The following is a 20,538-nucleotide window of genomic DNA, read 5'->3' as shown; positions in this document are numbered from 1 at the left end:
AAGGATGGGAAGGAAGATTCACCTCTGAGGAATGGATCTTTTTTTTTAACTAATAGCTTTTAACTGAATCTAATTTTAACACTAGTTTACTTGTCATTTCTGGATACAGTTATGATGTTTATGGGTGTTATTTTTTACACATAGCAAGGTGAATGATGTTCGCTGTTCTGTGATATCTGTAGCAGTTATCAGGTGCGCATCAGATACAAAACGGGTTAGTTGTAGCTCTCTCTACAACGCCAAAAATGACATTTGATGTTAGAGGACTTGAGTACTGCTGAAAATAGAGACATGCTGTCAAAGCTTTTCATATTGCACTCATCAGGACAGGTGTGTAAGATAACCAATTGTAAAAGGAACAACAATTTATACTGCATGAAACGAGAGTGCTGAGTGATTGGGATTTGATTGTTAGAGGCATCGCCGTGGAGCATGCACCAGGGAGCAGTTAACTGCCAATCCTTTTTTCAAATTCAAACCAGGCAGATTGACTCTGATCGCTCAAGGCATTACCATGAAGAAGGAAGCAAGGAATGGCTGTATGCCAAGCTTTAGTTTAGCTGCGAAATACGCTATGCGTAGACATGCTCCTTCTGCCTGCCAAGCACAGGGGACCTGTGTGTGAATATACATAGCTCCTAATATACATTAGGAGTAAGCCACACTTGCTAGCCCGACTAACAATCTTAAATTGATTGTTAATGTAATTCTTAGCACAATCAGGATTGTTAAGTAAGTGCTGCCAATCGCAGAATCATATTCTTTTTTTTTATAAATTTAGAATACCCAGTTCATTTTTCCCAATTAAGGGGCAATTTACCATAGCCAATCCACCTACTCTGCACATCTTTGGGTTGTGGGGGCAAAACCCACGCAAACAAGGGGAGAATGTGCAAACTCCTTACGGACAGTGACCCAGTGCCAGGATTGAACCTGGGACCTCGGCGCCGTGAGGCATCAGGGCTCACCCACTGCGCCACCGTGCTGCCCCCACAGAATCATATTCAATGCTGGACACTTTTGGGCAGAATTTTCCATTTTAAGCTCAGAGTCCTGGCTGAGGCGAGAAAACCAACCTGTAGCTCAGAGGCTCTGTGCAGAAATAAATCAGGAGGTGCGGCCCATGCCATCACACTGGCAGGGTGGGTCCAGAAAAATCTGGCAACAGGGAATCCCGAGATCAGGGCACCCCGATCTCCAATTTAAAACAAAAGACCTCGCCCAACAGACATGGGGGACACATCCCACCATGGACACGGGGGACCCGGGGATCACCAAGTGGGACACCCCCACACACACAAAAGGAACCTCCTCCCCAACCAATAGCTCCAAATAGAAACCCAATTTGCAAATCCCAAGAGGATACCCGGCAGTGCCCTGTCACTGCCTCCTGGCACTGCCCCCTAACACTACCCTGGAACTGCCCCGGGGCCAGTGACAGGGGACAATGCCAGGGTACTGCCCTGGCATGTCCCTCCTCCCCCGGGGGTATTGCCTGTGTACCCCCAGCAAATTCCCTTCACCTGGGCCCCATGTTTGAAATTCTTGATTTCCGAGACTTGCCAGACTTTGCACCCACATTGCTGTTTACGCTCGCAGCAAATGTTCGAGCGCGGTGTATGGTTTAAGGTTTGCAAGCACACACTGGTTGGGAACGGCTAGTATTTTGCCTGTTGCGAACAGTTGATGGGGTGCATTGTTCAAAATGATTCACCAGCCAATAGGACGTACAACTAAATATCTCGCATTACACTGGCCCTGAAATTCACCAACCAAATTACCCATTCGTGTGATCGGCTTTTGTCTTCATTGGCCTGATGGCAACATTCTCTTCGTGGAAATTAACATTTGTGTTGCTACAGCATAGCAGCAGCGTGAGACGGCTAGCTTCACGTGTTGCTCAAACTTGTGAGGCACCTTACTTTTTCAGGGTAATATGAGTTTGCCGGGCACCTTTCGGGAACCCAATGTGGTGGCTTCAGGCCCAAACAGATGTTTGTGCGATGTATGATGAGCGATGATCTGATCAGATGGCCATGATCCCGTGGGATGGCGTCGATGGGCCTTAGTTCAGCATCAAGCTTGCATTGGGAGAAAATAGCTTGGGTCCTATTTATGAGGTTGTTGATAAGACCAATCTCATGGTGCATGGAACTTCCAACGGGTGTTAACCCCAATGTGTTTGGTGAAGTTCAGCACTCTCTTCTCATGCAGTATATATTGTTGCTCCCTTTACTATTGGTATTCTTGCGTATTTGTCCTGATGAGTGCCAGACAAAAAACTTCGGCTGCATGTCTCTTGTTTTCAGTGATATCAACAATTGCATTGAAATTGGTGCTTTGAATGAAATGAAAATCGCTTATTGTCACAAGTAGGTTTCGATGAAGTTACTGTGAAAAGCCGCTAGTCGCCACAGTCCGGTGCCTGTTCAGGGAGGCTGGTACGGGAATTGAACCGTGCTGCTGGCCTGCCTTGGTCTGCTTTCAAAGCCAGCGATTTAGCCCAGTGAGCTAAACCACCCCCTTATTAATAGTGAATGTGAAATTTTAACAAAGGCACCAATTTTATGGGCCAAATGGCAGGCAAAGAAGTTTCTTGTGGGCACATCAGTAAGGTCACTACTGGGATTTCTAATCTCATGTGCCTTAATTCATCCCTTCAACAACCACTTCTATTTATATAGCACCTTCCATGTAATGAAACATCCCAAGGTGCATCACAGGAGCATTATAAGTATGACACTGAAATAATACAGGAAGTGTTGGAAATACTCAGGTGTGGCAAGAAACAGAGAAAAGATTTCAAGTCCGTATGATTCTTCTTCAGAACTGGTGTTGCCAGACCTGAGTATTTCAAGCCTTTATTTCAAATTTCCAGCAGCCACATTATTTTGCTCTTATCAAAATCCCGAAACTGAGCCTCATAAGGAGATATGGTCAGTTAAGCAAAAGCTAGGGCAAAGACGGAGGTTTTAAGGAGTGTCTTGAAGGTGGAAAGTCAGCCGGAGCGGTATCATAGAACATAGAAAAATACAGCACAGAACAGGCCCTTTGGCCCACGATGTTGTGCCGAACCTTTGTCCTAGATTAATCATAGGTTATCCTAGAATTTACAGTGCAGAAGGAGGCCACTCGGCCCATCGAGTCTGCACCGGCTCTTGGAAAGAGCACCCTACCCGAGGTCAACACCTCCACCCTATCCCCATAACCCGGTAATCCCACCAAACACTAAAATTGGAAGTGCAAAGATATTTGAACACTGCTGAAGAGAAAACGTGTTGCTGAAGCTTTTCACCTTGCATTCACCTGGGCAAATGCAGGAATACCAAATTTCAAATGATGACAATTTATACTGCAGGAAAAAGGGGTGCTTCGGCAACATGTCCCTCTTTTCAGCAATATTCAGGTTCTGCACTAACAAGCACCGAGTGGCGTATTGGAATAGTCGAGTCAAGAGGTAATGAAGTCATGCATGAATGAGCGTTTCAGCAGCAGGTGAGCTCAGCCAGTGTAAAGTTAGACAATTTTACAGAGGTGGAAATAGACGGTCTTAGTGGTACCATGATTGTGAGGTTGGTAGCTCATTTTAGGATGAAATGTGTCACCAAGGTTGAAAACAAACTGACTTAATCTCTGGCTATTGCCAGGGAGAGGTATGTAGTCGATAACTCGGGAACGGAGTTTGGAACCAGATGGTCCAGAGTGGAGCAGGGACTAAAAACAATGGCTTCAGTCTTCCTAATATTTAATTGGAGGAAATTTCTGCTTGCCCAGTGCTAGACTTATCCAGAACCAGGGGCTGGTTTAGCACAGTGGGCTAAACAGCTGGCTTGTAATGTAGAACAATGCCAGCAGCGCGGGTTCAATTCGCATACCGGCCTCCTCGCGTACTGGCCTCCCCAAACAGATGCCGGAATGTGGCGACTGGGGGCTTTTCACAGTAACTTCATTGAAGCCTACTTGTGACAATAAGCGATTATTATAGTTAAATTAGATGTCGGATAAGTAGCCTGATAGTTTAGCAGCAGTGGAGGAGTTGAGAGAGGCGATGGTGAGGCAGAACTGGTTGGCGTCAGCATGCATGTGAAAACTGGGGGAGACCAGAGGTAACAGTGCAGAAGCAGGAAGAGGAGACATTGTGACTGATTCTGTAGCTTACAATTAGAGAGATAGTATTTTCCCTCCTTAACAGCACTATGGGTGTACCTACGCCAAACGGGCTGCAGTGGTTCAAGAAGGCAGCTCACCACCACCTTCTCAAGGACAATTAGGGATGGACAATAACTTGCCGGCCTGGCCAACGACACCCACATCCCTTGAATGGATTTTAAATAAGAATGTCATTAGTTACATTGAAAATAACCTTTTCGGTGCTGTGGCAGGGACTGACTCATGACTCCATAATATTTTTCCACTTCACACATGTGCTATCGGTCTGAGTGATAGCCATTAGTCATAGAATTGAATTGTTTTTTTTTTTTTTCTTTTTTTAAATTTAGATTACCCAATTATTTTTTCCAATTAAGGGGCAATTTAGTGTGGCCAATCCACCTACTCTGCACATTTTTGGGTTGTGGGGGCGAAACCCACGCAGACACGGGGAGAATATGCAAACTCCACACGGACAGTGACCCAGAGCCGGGATCGAACCTGGGACCTCAGCGCCGTGAGGCGGTTATGCTAACCACTAGGCCACCGTGCTGCCCTATAGAATTGAATTGTTGGATGAATTTATTTTTTTTGCTGTGGTGAATGTGATTCACACCGGATTATAATCTGTATATACATGTGCCTATATTGTAAATGCAGTTGCAATACCTGACCACCAGGGGGAGTAGCTCTGGGAATGCTCGAGAATTGTACTGGGCTTCTCCCTTGGTTCCGCCCAGGACTCCTCCCCCTGGAGCTGCTGTATAAAGATCAGTGCCACATGGTCAGCCGGCCAGTTCACCAAAAGTTCAATGGCTAACCGGCTGGCTCTGTTGTGAGTATATTAAAACCGCTATTCTAATCCTACTAGCACGTGTCCGTAGAATTGTTGGTTCCAACATTTGCATTGGATTTGGTGTTTGCATTATTTGTTCAGAAGCAAACACAAGACCCGTAAGACTGGACTGAAAGAGGGGACTTAGGGTTAGCAAGGATTCTGTTAGCACCGTCTGTTATTGTGTTGGAGATGGAGGGGACGGCTCATGTGAAGAGTTCTTGGTTGGGTTCTTCTTTGAGAGCCGTGGCAGCTAGAGACCCTGCTGGTCAATGCTGTTCCTGCCCATCCTTCCCCTGCTTCTGCCTCTGTCATGTCGACGTGACAAACTAACACCGTATTCCACCAGCATTTATTTTAATGAATGGGGCGGCACAGTTGTTAGCACTGCTGCCTCACAGCGCCAGGGACCCGGGTTCAATTCCGGCCTCGGGTGACTGTCTGTGTGGAGTTTGCACTTTCTCCCAGTGTCCGGGTGCTCCAGTTTCCTTCCACAGTCCAAAGATGTACAATTAGGTGGATTGGCCATGCTAAATTGCTCCTTAGTCTCCAAAAGGTTAGATGGAGTTACTGGGTTACAGGGATAGGGTTGGGGCATGGGCCTAGGTAGGGTTCTCTTTGAAGGGTTGGTGCAGACTCGATGGACCGAATGGCCTCCTTCTGCCTTGTAGAGGTTCTTTGATTCTATGAATGTGGATAACAACTTGATAATGACCATGTAATCTCTTTTTCTGATGCTGATTGAGGGATAAATATTGGTCAGGACACTGGGATTAACTGCCCTGCTCGTCTTCAAAAGCATACCATCCATCTGAACGAGAGCACCTCTGACAGTGCTGTGCTCCCTCAGTGTTGCGTCAATCTTAGTTAATTATGCACTCAAGCCCTGGAGTGGGACTTGAACCATGTGGTTTAGAGGTGAGGGTGCTGTCAATTAGCCAGTTCTCCTCTGGCATTTCTTGTTGCCCAGCTGGTTGTAGATGCTGGTCCCTCATGATGGCAAACTTCTGCAACGTGCAACAGATGACCATAAATCTAGCTAATCAGTCAGGCTTGTACTGCCAAGGTCCAGACAAATGGTGCAGGCATTGGAAACCCTAGTTTAAGCGCATTTGATGGGTTAGTTCAAACACCTTTTCTTGCGGCGATGTGTCTCTCATTATAAACCACCTCATTAGCAGTGTCCGGAAACTTGCCAGACGTCATGAGCCAGATCTGCAGGGAATATTCCTACAGCCAGCCTGTAATGAGGAGCTTGATAGGATGGACGCTGTGAGATTGTTTCCACTGGTTTGACAATCTAAAACACACAGGCACATTCTTAGGATGAGTGGCCGATCATACAGGACTGAATGCAAAATTTGGATTTCAGTGTCACTGAATATAGTTAAGGCTGGGATGGGCAGACTTTTGTTCTTGTGTGGAATTTGTTTTTGGTTTTCTCACTGGTTAGGCCAGCATTTATTGCCCATCCCTAGTTGCCCTTCAGAAGGTGGTGGTTCGGCCATCCCAAACGCTGCAGTCCCCGAGGTGTAGGTATACCCACAGTGCTGTTAGGGAGGGAGTTCCAGGATTTTGCCCCAGTGAAGGAGCGGCGATATATTTCCAAGTCAGGGTGGTGAGTGACTTGGAGGGGAGCCTGCAGGTAGTTCCCAGGTATCTGCTGCCCTTGTCCTTCTAGAAGGTAGTGGGTCATGGGTTTGCAAGGTGCTGTCTAAGGAACATTGGTGAGTTACTGCAGCGCACCTTGTAGATGGTACAGATGGCTACTACTGTTCATTGATGGTGGAGGGATTGAATGTTTATGGAACAGGGAATAATCAAGCGAGCTGCTTTGACCTGGATGGTGACGAGCTTCTTGAGTGTTGTTGGAGTTGCATTTATCCAGGCAAGTGGAGAGTATTCCATTACACTCCTGACTTGTGGACAGGCTTTGGGGGGTCAGGAGGTGACTGACTCGTCATAGGATTCCTAGCCTTTGACCTGCTCTTATAGCCACAGTGTTAATGCGGCTAGTCCAGTTCAGTTTATGATCAATGGTAACCTCCAGGGTGTTGGGAGATTCAATGATGGTAATGCCATTGATGTCAAGGAGGATAGTTGGGTCCTCTCTTGTAGGAGATGATCATTGCCTGGCACTTGTGTGGCATGAATGTGACTTGCCACTTGTCAGCCCAAGCCTGGATACTATCCGGGTCTTTTTGCTGCATTTGGCTATGGACTGCTTCATTATCTGAGGAGACACGAATGGTGCTGAACATTGTGCAGTCATCTGCAAATGTCCCCACTTCTGACCTTATGATTGAAGGGAGGCAGGGGCGGCACAGTGATGCCGTGGTTAGCACTGTTGCCTCAAGGCGCCGAGGACCCGGGATCGATCCCGGCCCCGAGTCACTATCCGTGTGGACTTTGCACATTCTCCCCGTGTTTGTATGGGTCTCACCCCCCACAACCCAAAGATGTGCAGGGTAGGTGGATTGGCCATGCTAAATTGCCCCTTCATTTGAAAAATTAAAATAAAATATAATTGACTGCCCGTTTAACAAAAAATATGGAAGGCAGATCATGGCTGAAGCAGCTGAATATGGTTGGGTCTGGGACACTACCCTGAGGAACTCCTGCAGTGATGTCCTGGAACTGGGATGATTGACCTCCAACAACCACAACCATCATCCTTTGTGCCAGGTATGACTCCAACCAATGGAGAGTTTTCCCTGATTCCTATTGACTCCACTCTTGCTAGGACTCCTTGATGTCATACTCAGTAAAATACTGCCTTTATGTCAAGAGAAGTCGATCTCACCTCACCTCTGGCATTCAGCTCTTTTTTGAACCAAGGCTGGCAGACCCTGGCAGACCCAAACAGAGCTTCCGTGAGCAGGTTAGTGCTGAGTAAGTGACACTTGTTAGCGCTGTTGATGACTCCTTCCATCACTTTGCTGCTGATGGAGAGTAGACTGAGGACAGGCAATCTAGCACCTGGGCACATTGGCACTGCCAGCCTGGCACCCTGACAGTGCCCTTTCCAGCCTGGCAGTGCAACTGGATGCCCCAGGGTGGCACTTCCAGGGTGTCCAGATGGCTGTGCCAAGGTGCCAGGCTGACAGTGTCAAGATTCCAGGCTGGCTGTGTCCAGTACCACCCAACCATCCAGTGGCTTCTAATGACCTGGGAGACCCTCCCTCATGTGCCGTTACACCTGGTTCATATTTGTGGGGACGGACGTTAAACTGCGCCCTGCCGAGGTCTCCCAGGCGAGGTCACTTAAAGATGTTCATCTGGATCTCGCCCAGAGGTGGCCTGGTTGAAATAAAGGTGGACGAATGAACGATAACTGCTGCCAAGAAATCGAGCACAAACCTGTACTGTCATTAGCCACAAACAAGCTGGGCATTGATTGAATGAAATCCCTCTCTATTGAGAAAGTTGCAGTGTTGGTGATGGGTAGCTTGCAAGGCTATGAAAGTGCAACGTGGGCAAAGCCGCGTGCATAACAAAATAGTAAAAGCCTAATGTACAGTCTTATTGTTTGTCGTTATATCTTATTCAATATTTCTTTCTATCTCTCTACTCCAGGTGCCGGTATCACTCAAACCTGCGTCTACCTCTCATGTCCTCCCATCCATACAGTCAAATCACGGTGGAAACAGCCTTCGACAATCCCATCTATGAAACAGGCGTATGTTGCTGGTTTTCTTCCACTTGTTGTATAGGAAGGGGTTTGTTTCGGTATCTCCCTTGGTCTATATCCTGATCTGGGGAGTGGGGAGTGGGAGTGGGGGGGATATGAAACACAGTCCAAAGTCAAAAGATGTGTAGGTTAGGTGGGTCAGCCATTCTAAATTGGCCCTTAGTGTCCAAAGGCTGGGGGGGGGTGCGGTTATGGGGATAGGTTGAGAGATTGGGCCTAGGTAGGGTGCTCCTTCGGAGGGTCGGTGCAGACTGGATGGGCCAAATGGCCACCTTCTGTACTGTAGATTCTATGATTCTGTCATTTAGAGATGGTCCGACATGTCTTCATTCTTTCTCACTGGTCCACCAGTTTTTATCAGGAATTACGAGAGTTATATGTTTAGTTGAACGGCTAGTGGCGTCAGAATGTTATGCTCATTCAGGGGAAGGATGACAATGTTGGAAATTGGACTCTAAAGCTTTTTGCGTTTCTGTGAAGTCCAGCAAAGTCCCAGGTCTAGTCCCTGCTTTGAGCTGGTTGAGGGAGTCAAAGGAACTACAGCAGATGACCAAATAGTATTCCTGGTCTAGAGACAGAGGACAAATCAGTCTGGGTTCCAGTTCCTGATCATTGCACAGACGTGATGGGCAGCACGGTGCCACAGCGGTTAGCACTGCTGCCTCACGGCGCCAAGGTCCCAGGTTCGATTCCGGCTCTGGGTCACTGTCCATGTGGAGATGCACATTCTTCCCGTGTCTGCGTGGATTTCGCCCCCACAACCCAAAGATGTGCAGGGTAGGTGGATTGGCCACGCTAAATTGCCCCTTAATTGGAAAAAATTAATTGGGTACTCTAAAAAAAAATTTTAAATAAGAGCGGTGGACATTAGCAGGACAAGATTGTGGTCAATCTGGATGGATCTCAAACTGAATAGTCCATAGACTGGAATTGCGTAGGCTCACACATGAAGGACAACACTTGGCCAAAAGCAGTCAGCAACAATATGAAAACACACCCAGAAGAAAAATTGCTTAAAAACATAAAAATGAACATTCGACTCCCTCCCCATGCAAATTGTCATTGAATTTGGCGGGTCCAGAAGATCCCAGCTGAAGCCAATAGTTCACCATGTCCACTGCGGAAAAAGCCGTCACGGTGGTTGAGGGGCTGGGAAATTCCAGTCAACATTCCGGATCATTTTTATTCGTCTTTTTCCAATTAAGGGTCAATCTAGTGTGGCCAATCCACCTGCCCTGCACATCTTGGGACTGTGGGGGTGCAACCCATTGGGAAAATGTGCAACCTCCACACGGACAGTGACCCGGGGCCGGGATTGAACCCGGGACCTCGGCGCCGTGAGGCAGCAGTGCGAACCACTGCGCCACCGTGTCCGCCCAACATTCCTGATCATAACAGCTTGTGATGTATAATCCACGTCCTCTCATCGCAGTGTCCTTCGCTGGTTACCTGAATGGTGGTTTCCTTCAATGGTTGAAGTTTGCTTTACAGATTTGACATTGTTCCCAAGGCCCGTGAGAAAGAAAACGCCGGACTTACCTCTGTGTCTTTCCCCCTCTGTTTGATTTCAGGACACTAGGGAATACGAAGTTTCCATATGAATAAACCCACGGAAGAGGCCGGGATAGTGAGACTCCTGCAAACGGCCCGAATCGTCCCCGTGCTCCACCCGGAGAATGATGCTCCTCTGTGCTTTCCAATCCAGAATAGAAATTCCTGATATTCCTGATTCAGCACTCCCCTCCCCACCCCCTCCCAACTGTGTTGCACTCCCTCCCCCCACCACTCCCCCCCACTCCCCCCCCCCCCCCAAGCTGTGTTCACCTGAAAATGGACCCCTACAGCTCGGCTTGGGGAAAGCTTCCTCAAATTCTCCAAACAAAAATCCGTTTGGGTTGAACAATTTAGGTAAAATAAAAGTTTAAAACGGAAGCAGACCTGATTATGCAAAGGAGACCAAAACAGATTTTTTTTTTTTCACTTTTAACAATTGAGATTTACTTTTGGTCGAAGTAATTCACCGATGTTTCGGTTTTTGTCTTGAAAAAGCACGTTTTCTTTCATAAAAGCATTCCTTGTGGCTGCCATGAGTGGGGGAACCTAACCTGCGTCCCGGGGAAGCTCCACTGATTCCAAAAGAGAGTAGTGTGGAGGAGTCACTATTCAGATCGATCCCTCAGAAAATGCATGCCCACCCACCCTGGCATGCTACGCATGTGGAGGCTGAAATCCTCTGGCAGGAGGGAAGAGAATCCAGAGTGGCGGTATTTCCATTTGGCAGGAAATTAGGGACCCTCCGTGTTTTTTTGTTGTTAAATAAAGCCTCAAGGAATATTTTTTACAATTCTTTTTTTGACATGAGTTCAGCACTTGGAATAAAGTGCATTCCACCTCTTTTAAGTTTCCAATCAGGACAGGCGCACATTTGCCTTTCGATGGGTGAATTGCTTGACAAATATTTTCTAAATGTCCCCTTTTTTGCCTGACTGTGCTCAGTCTGTGTATGCACTTTCCCTGTAAATATGTATATGCGGGCACATACATGTGTATACATGCATGTACTGTACGTCTGTGTATATTCATTAACTGAACAGCATATGTGTGTGATGTGCATGTATACCCTTACTGTACATCTGCAGAATTCATGCATATCAGTGCTAACATACACATTTTGTATCTGTGGGTCTGTTTACATATATTCCCCTTGTATAAGCAAAGCACATTATACCAGCACACCCACTTTGTGCAGCATTTTCTGCATTTACCTCTTGCCAATTATTTATGAAGAGTATTATTCTTCTGGTAAGGTTACACACAGGAGAATTCTACTCTAGTTGCAATAGTCATTGTGATCAGTCACAATATGTATTAATATTTCTCCCCCAGCCCCAGATGTGGAAGATGAAAGAGCAAGCTTTTCAAAACACAGCAGTTTAGCTCTGACGATGAAGCAAATTTAGCCCAGTGAGCAGCTGAGCCCTTTGGACCGAGCAGGTTTGATTTGGATTCTCAGTTTGGTCTTCGTGTGAGCCCGAATCGGGGGGGTGCTTCTCAGTTCAGACGTGAGGGGTAGAGGGGTGGTGTGTGGCGGGGTGGGGGGGGGGGGGGGGGGGGTTTAGAATCGGCACACATTCTCTTACGGTCACTGTCTGCAATCCCGGACAGGAGGCTACGGGAACAAACTGGTGCATTGATGCTCAATCGACAGAACGACCTTGGCAATAATCTGTGTGGGCTCAGAAGTGGGAAAATTGACGCCAGGCATTGTAGCAGGTAACGATCTCTATGAGTCAGGCTAGCTAAGTCCCAGGTCTAGTCACCTTCAGGTGGGGCGTGCAGATGGAAAACTGGCCTCCTTCGCTGATTTAACATTTCAGAAGAGAAGGGAAGGAGAAAAATGGGGTGGGCAAACCCATTGTACTGTCTGCTGTGTGGAGGGCACCTGTCACATCAATGCAACGTTTGCTTCCAGCAACTTAACCAGATACGACGGCAGCCCAGATGTACTTGCCTTTTTCCTGATGAGGAAGCATCTTTCCTCCGATCAGCATGTTTGAGGCTGGAGATTGACTGGAGGACAGGAGGGGGGGTGGGGTGGATTTGCCGATGTATTCTTTCACTCCTGCAGTGTTTCAAAACGGAGTATTAGTGTGCCACAGATTCTTGCTGTGATGTTTTGAAGATCTTAGATTTAAGAGGATTTTATTGGTGTGAATTATTTTGCACTCTGAATCCAATATTGTGTGTGAGCCAACTCCTAGCACTTATACTGCTAAATCCATCTTCATTATCTTGATGACCATGGGTGTAGTTTCTCATGAGCCTGTGAGTATACTGGCGAGCTAAGAGAGCCAGATTTAGCACTGTCGACACAGGCCACCTTGATCTAGTTAAAATCGCATCAGAGCAAATAGCATCTGTAACAATTTGTTGGTTATAATGGCTTTAGTGAAGGATCTCAGAGCTGAAACCTCTGCCCCGCAGCCACTCAACAGCACCCAGATTCGACCCCCATCCGACATCAGTCAGGCTTGCACTATGGGCTGCTACGATTAATTGGCAACATCATGGGTTTAAGAAGGGAGGAATAATCCAGGATCCCTGCTCCCAAACGGGATACTGTGGATGCTCGGTAAGGGCAGGGTGAGTTGTGGCTGAGTTGTCATCACAACCTGAAGGTATACCCATCCTCGCTTGAATAGAAGCTGCCAAAATAAGGCAAGGATATCCCTGGAATTGTGCGACAGTGAAGAGGAGTCAATTCTTTCAGGAGAAACTGGAAGAGCATAGGAGAAAATAAAAGGAAAGAAACTGGAGAATGTTTTACTATTTCATGAGATGTGAGTGTCGCTGGCAAAGGCAAGGGGCAGCACGGTAGCCTTGTGGATAGCACAATTGCTTCACAGCTCCAGGGTCCCAGGTTCGATTCCCGGCTTGGGTCACTGTCTGTGCAGAGTCTGCACATCCTCCCCGTGTGTGCGTGGGTTTTCTCCGGGTGCTCCAGTTTCCTCCCACAGTCCAAAGATGTGCAGGTTAGGTGGACTGGCCATGCTAAATTGCCCTTAGTGTCCAAAATTGCCCTTAGTGTTGGGTGGGGTTACTGGGTTATGGGGATAGGGTGGAGGTGTTGACCTTGAGTAGGGTGCTCTTTCCAAGAGCCGGTGCAGACTCGATGGGCCGAATGGCCTCCTTCTGCACTGTAAATTCTATGAAAATGACTAAAATGCCGATCCCAAATTGGCCTTGAATGGCTTGCTAGGCCATTTCCAAGGGCAGCTATGAGTCAGCTACATTGCTGTGCGTCTGGAGTGAGATGAAGGCCACACCAGGTAAGGATGGCAGAACCCCTTCCCGAAAGGTCATTAGTGAAGCAAATGGGTTTTTGGGGGGAACAAAAGACAGGTAAATATCTTGAGAGGTAAATGTGGCGTAAGGGTATATTGTATTCAGAGGTCCTGACCGGCCTCAAACCATGCTCTTCTCCAAGCTGACATTAAAGGTTTTACATCTGGCCTATGTATCAATGAGTGGGGGACAGACAATGGACGGGATTCTCCGTTTACGAGACTACGTGTTGACGCTAATGCAGAATTTGTGGATTTTCACGACAGCAAAACTGGCGCCGAACCTGGGTCGATTCAACAGCTGTGGAGGGGCTAGCATTGGTGCCACGTGGAACACAATCGATTCCAATGAGAAACGGTGCAGGATTCGCCGGGTCTGTGATTGACGCTCGGGAGACTGACAAGCTGCAGCCGCATATATACACATACGCACACTCATCCCAGCCAACCAGATGGTACAGGTTGTGCTGGCACACGCCCATTCAGCTGATGGGTCGGCTGGGGCCAGAGGGCACCTAGGTGGGTGGTCTGGGGGGGGGACACCTATATGACCCGTGACTCTAAGTTCACAGTAGGTTGTTAATGGTGTGCGCAGCTACATGGCTGCCTTGCCGGCTGCGGCAATGGTGATCCGTGCCCATCCACCCTGACCCCACAGCCCACCCCCTGGCCATGCCCCGCTACTCCCCCCGGCCATGGCACAACTGTCAGCAAACTATGGTAATGGTGGACACTTTCCGTGTCCCTCTCTCCCCCTCAGCAGCCATGACGCCAGTTTCGCAATCTTTAAAAGCACAAGCGAGCCGCGCCGTCAGGAACTCGGCCCGTCAGAGGCGAAGCATCTTGGAGGACCCGGAGAATACAAAATGGGCTCGCTAATGACATGCAAACGGTGTTGACTATTTGCGCGTTCCGGACCAGATTGATGTCCGCTGTCAAGGTGACTGAGAATTGCGATTTGGCGTCAAGTCAGCGCCTGCTGCGCTTTTAGCGTCGGAACCTATTCTCCGCCCAATCGTGTTTCGTGATTTCGGCATCAGCCAACGGAGACTCCTGCCCAATATGTCTCTGCTATTGAATGCTGCCCAGTGATTCCTGTCTGAAAATGTGAATTGAGCTTGATTGTCATTCAATTGTGTCTGCCTGGCGGAAAACGGGTATGTGGGCAATTAAAACTGCTCTGATGCCTTCCCCACCAATGCTCTCTTCTTGCAGTCTATGATTTTCACTAGCTCTCTGAGCGGCCAAGAACGATACCCACCAGAAACTTTAACTTAAGTAAATTGGACTGTCATTCAAACGCAACTGCTATTTTACCCACAATCCAGAGTGGGGATGCCATTGTGGTCAAACTAGTGGAAAGAGGGGCCAAGATGAGAAGTCCGAAGGCGTTTGTCTGGAAAGTTGTCTTCTTACTTTGCTTATGTGGGACGAGGAGGAGGAGGAGGGCTTACTAGCGTGCCAAGCCTCCTACCACCCATCATTGGGCCTCTGCTCGCTCGCCAACTGCTGCTTCCTGACAGTCACAAGCAGGAAACCGTCATAGCAGGTGAAGCCCAGGGGTTAAAATACAGCGGACCTCACGGAACCGAGGTCAGCGCAATTTACAACACATCTAGGTTCCATCTCTGGCCAGAGTTGAAGTGGAGGCTTCACTGTCAAGATTCATGTGAAAATTGGGTACTTGGGTGACAAAAAGTCAACCATGGCCCATGAAGACTATTAGTCTTACTGGTGTGGGGTAGAGAGATTTCCACAGATGTAAATATATGTCAAAAGGTAGGATCATTGTACTTCCCTGCATTAACATCTCTGCTTCTTTATCTCTGAGGGTTTTAATGCAAAGAGATTTTGGAATCAAGCAATTCCTGTTGTGCTGCTAAATGTTTGGAACACTTGGTAAAAATTGAATTAATTAATTAACATTAGATTTGCCAAAACTTCAGTGTATTATGTAAGTCAGCAATAGACAAGGACCTGCCGACAATTTGCTTTAACAGAATTATGTGTACAATGCAATCTATCCGGTTCAATAGATCTGGAATGTCTTAACATTTCATCGGACCAGATTTATGCACAGCAGAACTTGATACATGGAGAAGAGCAGATGGTTGTATCTGTTCTCCAAGGCTGTTGTGGCGGGTTGGATGATATAATAGGTTATGAGTTCAAACATCCAATGTCTTTTTTAACATCCTTGAAGTTTTCAGGATTTGTTATACCGTTGAGTGCACTACAGGCCCTTGACATCCCTTATAATATTTGAAAATGAAATGAAATTGAAAATCGCTTATTGTCACGATGCTTCAATGAAGTTACTGTGAAAAGCCCCTAGTCGCCACATTCCGGCACCTGTCCGGGGAGGCTGGTACGGGAATCGAGCCGTGCTGCTGGCCTGCTTGGTCTCCTTTAAAAGCCAGCGATTTAGCCCAGTGAGCTAAACCAGCCCCTTGTAGTCTTGCTGCCATTATTCATATGTTCTGCTAATTCAACCACCACTTGTCCTTAACGTAACCAACAGCCATTCCGGTTGCCAAGTTTTTCCATGCATCACATCACAGGGGAAAACAACCACACTTCTAAAATTCTGATGATTGACGTTTTTTTTTAAACCGGGACAATAAATGGTGTCATCTTCTGACCTGAGAGAGTGTTTTACTGAAAGGTAATACAGCTTTTACTGGTTTAATATGCTGCATGAGGTGACGGGGTCAGATTGGCACCGGAATAGGGATCATTGCGATTAACTTTTTTGTGGGTCTGACTACTTGCAATATTCGGATTCTCATTTCTGACATTCAATTTTTATACCTGTAATTTTCCGGCTTTTGTTTCAATCCCTGGACTTGTCACAGCAGTGGTCTTTCAGCGTGGGTGGTTGTGGTGGTGTGTTACGGTTCACTCAGGGACCCCGGGTTGTTGCATGCACTGGAACATGCATGTTGCAGTCTGGACCCATGGCTCACGATGATGGATCCTCCACTTTCCTTTCCGTCACAAATTCCTTCGCAACATCTCACTTGTCATTGGCGTGCGTTGGGAGGACATGCAGGTCGATGTACACAACCTGTTTGGCCGCATTATGAATGCTGCTTCCTTGACTATCAAGTTCTGATATGGGACTCGAACCCGGAGCTTCCGGCTCAGAGGCAGTTACACAACCCACTGCACCATAAGGCCTCCCTCAGCATGAGGTGTGGATGGGTAAATCACCAACTGGTTTCAGGAATTAATCTCCTATTAACCGTACATGCAGGTTGATGGATAAAGTGAAGTCGTATGGGGTTCAGGGTATACTAGCTAGATGGATAAAGAACTGGCTGGGCAACAGGAGACAGAGAGTGGTGGTGGAAGGGAGTTTCTCAAAATGGAGAAAGGTGACTAGTGTGTTCCAGAAGGATCCATGCTCGGACCACTGTTGTTTGTGATATACATAAATGATCTGGACGAAGGTATAGGTGGTCTGATTAGTAAGTTTGCAGATGATACTAAGATTGGTGGAGTTGCAGATAGCGAGGAGGGTGGTCAGAGAATACAGCAAAATATAGATAGATTGGAGAGTTGGGCAGAGAAATAGCAGATGGAGTTCAATCCAGGCAAATGCGAGGTAATGCATTTTGGAAGATCTAATTCAAGAGCGGACTATATGGTCAATGGAAGAGTCCTGGGGAAAATTGATGTACAGAGAGATCTGGGAGTTCAGGTCGCAACGCAAGTCGATAGAGTGGTCAAGAAGGCATACAGCATGCTTGCCTTCATCGGACAGGGTATTGAGTACAAGACTCGGCAGGTCATGTTACAGTTGTATAGGACTTTGGTTAGGCCACATACTGCGTGCAGTTCTGGTTGCCACATTACCAGAAGGATGTGGATGCTTTAGAGAGGGTGCAGAGGAGGTTCACCAGGATGTTGCCTGGTATGAAGGGTGCTAGCTATGAAGAAAGGTTGAGTAGATTAGGATTGTTTTCGTTGGAAAGACGGAGGTTGAGGGGGGACCTGATTGAGGTCTACAAAATTATGAGAGGTATGGACAGGGTGGATAGCAACAGGCTTTTTCCAAGAGTGGGGATGTCAATTACAAGGGGTCACGATTTCAAGGTGAGAGGGGGAAAGTTTAAGGGAGATGTGCGTGGAATGTTTTTTACGCAGAGGGTGGTAGGTGCCTCGAACGCTTTGCCAGCAGAGGTGGTAGAGGCGGGCACGATAGCATCATTTAAGATGCATCTGGACAGGTATATGAACGGGCGGGGAACAGAGGGAAGTAGATCCTTGGAAAATAGGAGACAGGTTTAGATAAAGGATCTGGGTCGGCGCAGACTGAGAGGGCCGAAGGGCCTGTTCCTGTGCTGTAATTTTCTTTGTTGTCTTTGTACGTCGTCTCAATATACTTTGTCAGAATAGGCGAAGGCTGCTAGCCCAAACAAGCCATTGCTTTTTGACAGGTTTCAGCCCTATCTTTCCTCAAGCCCTTTTCCTCAATCCTTTTTCATTCCAAAAACTCAGCTAATTGAATTTTGTGCTACCGATATCAGTGGCGGGAACATGTATCCCAGCTTTTTGGCTGGCGCCCAGTATTGAACCCTTTACCACCATGAACAATTTGCCTTGGCTAATTTCATCACAGAATATGCAAAACACAGAGTGGGTTCCATACAGATTTTTCCCAACGAATCAGGCTACCATCGTCACGGGTAACCTAATAGGGCAGCACAGTAGCACAGTGATTAGCACTGTTGCTTCACAGCGCCAGGGGCCCAGCTTCGATTCCCGTCTTGGGTCACAGTCTGTGTTGGGTCTGCACGTTCTCCCCATGTCTTCCACGGATTTCCTCCGGGTGCTCCGGTTTCCTCCCACAAGTCCCGAAAGATGTGCTTGTTAGGTGAATTGGACATTCTGAATTCTCCCTCTGTGTACCCGAAAAGGTGCCAAAGTGTGGAATTTTACAATAACATAATTGCAGTGTTAATGTAAGCCTACTTGTGACACTAATAAAGATTATTATTATTATAAACCATGGAAGTCGTCCAGTGTAATGTCAGCCGTGGAAAATAGGAGACAGGTTTAGATAAAGGATCTGGATCGGCGCAGGCTGTGAGTGCCGAAGGGCCTGTTCCTATGCTGTAATTTTCTTTGTTCTTTGTGACATAAGAGCACAAAACCTAAAATACCAAAAGCACGTCAGTCATCCAGAGTAATGTAAAGTATGCGATGGGCTCTGTAGATGGCAGGTTGTAAAAATGGAGAGACTTCTGTAAATTAGTCAGGGCCTATCTCATATAGACTAGTAGATTCTTTAATCCTGATGATTGTGCTGACTGAGAGGATATGTCACTTTGTGAAAAAAGCCCATTTTCTGAAAATGAGCTGAACTGACATCGCCCAGAAAAAGTAACTGAGGCATTGGAGATTTGATTTGCACTCATATAATATGGAAAAAGTAAGGATAGAAAGAGTTCGCTGTGAGGTAAAAGCTGACGATATGGATAATAACTTGACAGATTTACAGAAACCTCACTATTTTGAAAACATCCCTTCGACAGCTAGCGTCCAGTGCATGTTGTGCCTTGCTTCTGGACGGCTGATGCAATAAGAGAATAACAACTGAAATAACCAATCAGCTCTCTCATGTGTCCTTTATGCTCATTTGAACAACCTGAGAAAAATATATCATTGTGGACAGGATTTTCTGGCCATTACTACCGGCGGAATTTCTGGTTCCAGCAACAGCCCCCCCCCCCCCCCCCCCCCCCCCACCACACCACGACCATTGCACCCTGCTCCCCCCAACGCTGCGGGTTCCCTGGCAACGATGGGAAACCCTGTGGACAGCAACAGGACTGGAAGATCCTGCCGCCAGCCAATGGCGGGACTCCTCGGCCACCACAGTCGGATAAAACTGGGAACCTCAAATGAGATTGGAGACTTCAAAGAAAGTTTCTCCCACGCAGCATACTCGATTATTGAAATAAATTCTCTTCAACCTTTAGGAATCAAGTCCTCCCTTGGTAATTATTTAACACACAGCAAATTATGATTGGTTAGTTATATGAACCTGATTGAATAAGCTATCTTTTCAAATCTTAGAATTTACAGTGCAGAAGGAGGCCATTCGGCCCATCGAGTCTGCACCAGCCCTTGGAAAGAACTCCCTACTTAAGCCCACACCTCCACCCTATCCCCGCAACCCAGTAACCCCACCTAACCATTTTTGGACACTAAGGGCAATTTATCATGGCCAATCCACCTAATCTGCACATCTTTGGACTGTGGGAGGAAACCGGAGCACCTGGAGGAAACCCACGCAGACACGGGGAGAACGTGCAGACTCCGCGCAGACAGTCACATTCATATTTTTTGACAAATGGTCACATTTGTTTTTTTAAATTTCCAATTAAAGAGCAGTTTAGCGTGGCCAATCCACCTACCCTGCACATCTTTTTGGGTTATCGGGGTGAGCCCCACGGAGACGCAGGGAGAATGTGCAAACTCCACATGGACAGTGACCTGGGGCTGGGATCAAAGCCGGGTCCTCACCTTTGTAACAAGAAATTCTCCTTCCAAAGTGCAATGTTCAAACATTTATTCAATCCCCTTTGACGCAGCTCATATCTATATAGAAGGGAACAACGGATCGCAATCAAGGGCCGATAACCTGGTCAATTTTTTATTCCTACCCAAACAGGTTATCCTATCCTCAAGTCAACTTTATTTCTTACTGGATGAAAACAAAATGCTGCAGATGCTGGAGAGTAGGAATAGAAGCAGAAAGTACGGGATAAATACAGCGGGGCGGGCAGCACCTGAGGGGATAGCAACTGAGTTAACGGGTGCGTCTACTGGCCTCACTGTTCCCGAGGCAAGGGTGGCAAATCTCGCTGGGGCCTCTCGCGATATTTACCAGCCTCATCACACCTCACTGTGCCAATGTTCCCAGTGGCATCATGCTCATGCTGGGCAGCAGGCCAGTGGTGCCCTGCCCTTATGGGGTGTGGGGGTTGGGTTCGATGGCCCACTTCTTG

General features: G+C 47.3%; 1 protein-coding gene across 1 annotated transcript in view; it reads left to right on the top strand.

Moving 5' to 3' along the window:
• LOC119974779 (seizure 6-like protein) overlaps nucleotides 1-11,426 on the top strand; it is a 398,298-nt gene extending 386,872 nt beyond the window's left edge. Inside the window, exons 16-17 of the mRNA XM_038814062.1 lie at nucleotides 8,561-8,663; nucleotides 10,247-11,426. Of these exons, the coding sequence (XP_038669990.1) occupies nucleotides 8,561-8,663; nucleotides 10,247-10,276 (133 nt within the window). The 3' untranslated portion in view covers nucleotides 10,277-11,426. The remainder of the gene's footprint in view (nucleotides 1-8,560; nucleotides 8,664-10,246) is intronic.
• Nucleotides 11,427-20,538: the final 9,112 nt, after the last annotated feature.

The sequence above is a fragment of the Scyliorhinus canicula genome, chromosome 1 (genome assembly GCF_902713615.1).
Source record: "Scyliorhinus canicula chromosome 1, sScyCan1.1, whole genome shotgun sequence".
Lineage (NCBI taxonomy): Eukaryota > Metazoa > Chordata > Chondrichthyes > Carcharhiniformes > Scyliorhinidae > Scyliorhinus > Scyliorhinus canicula.
Note: the sequence above shows the minus strand (reverse complement) of the source record. Positions and strands in the feature narration are given on the sequence as shown.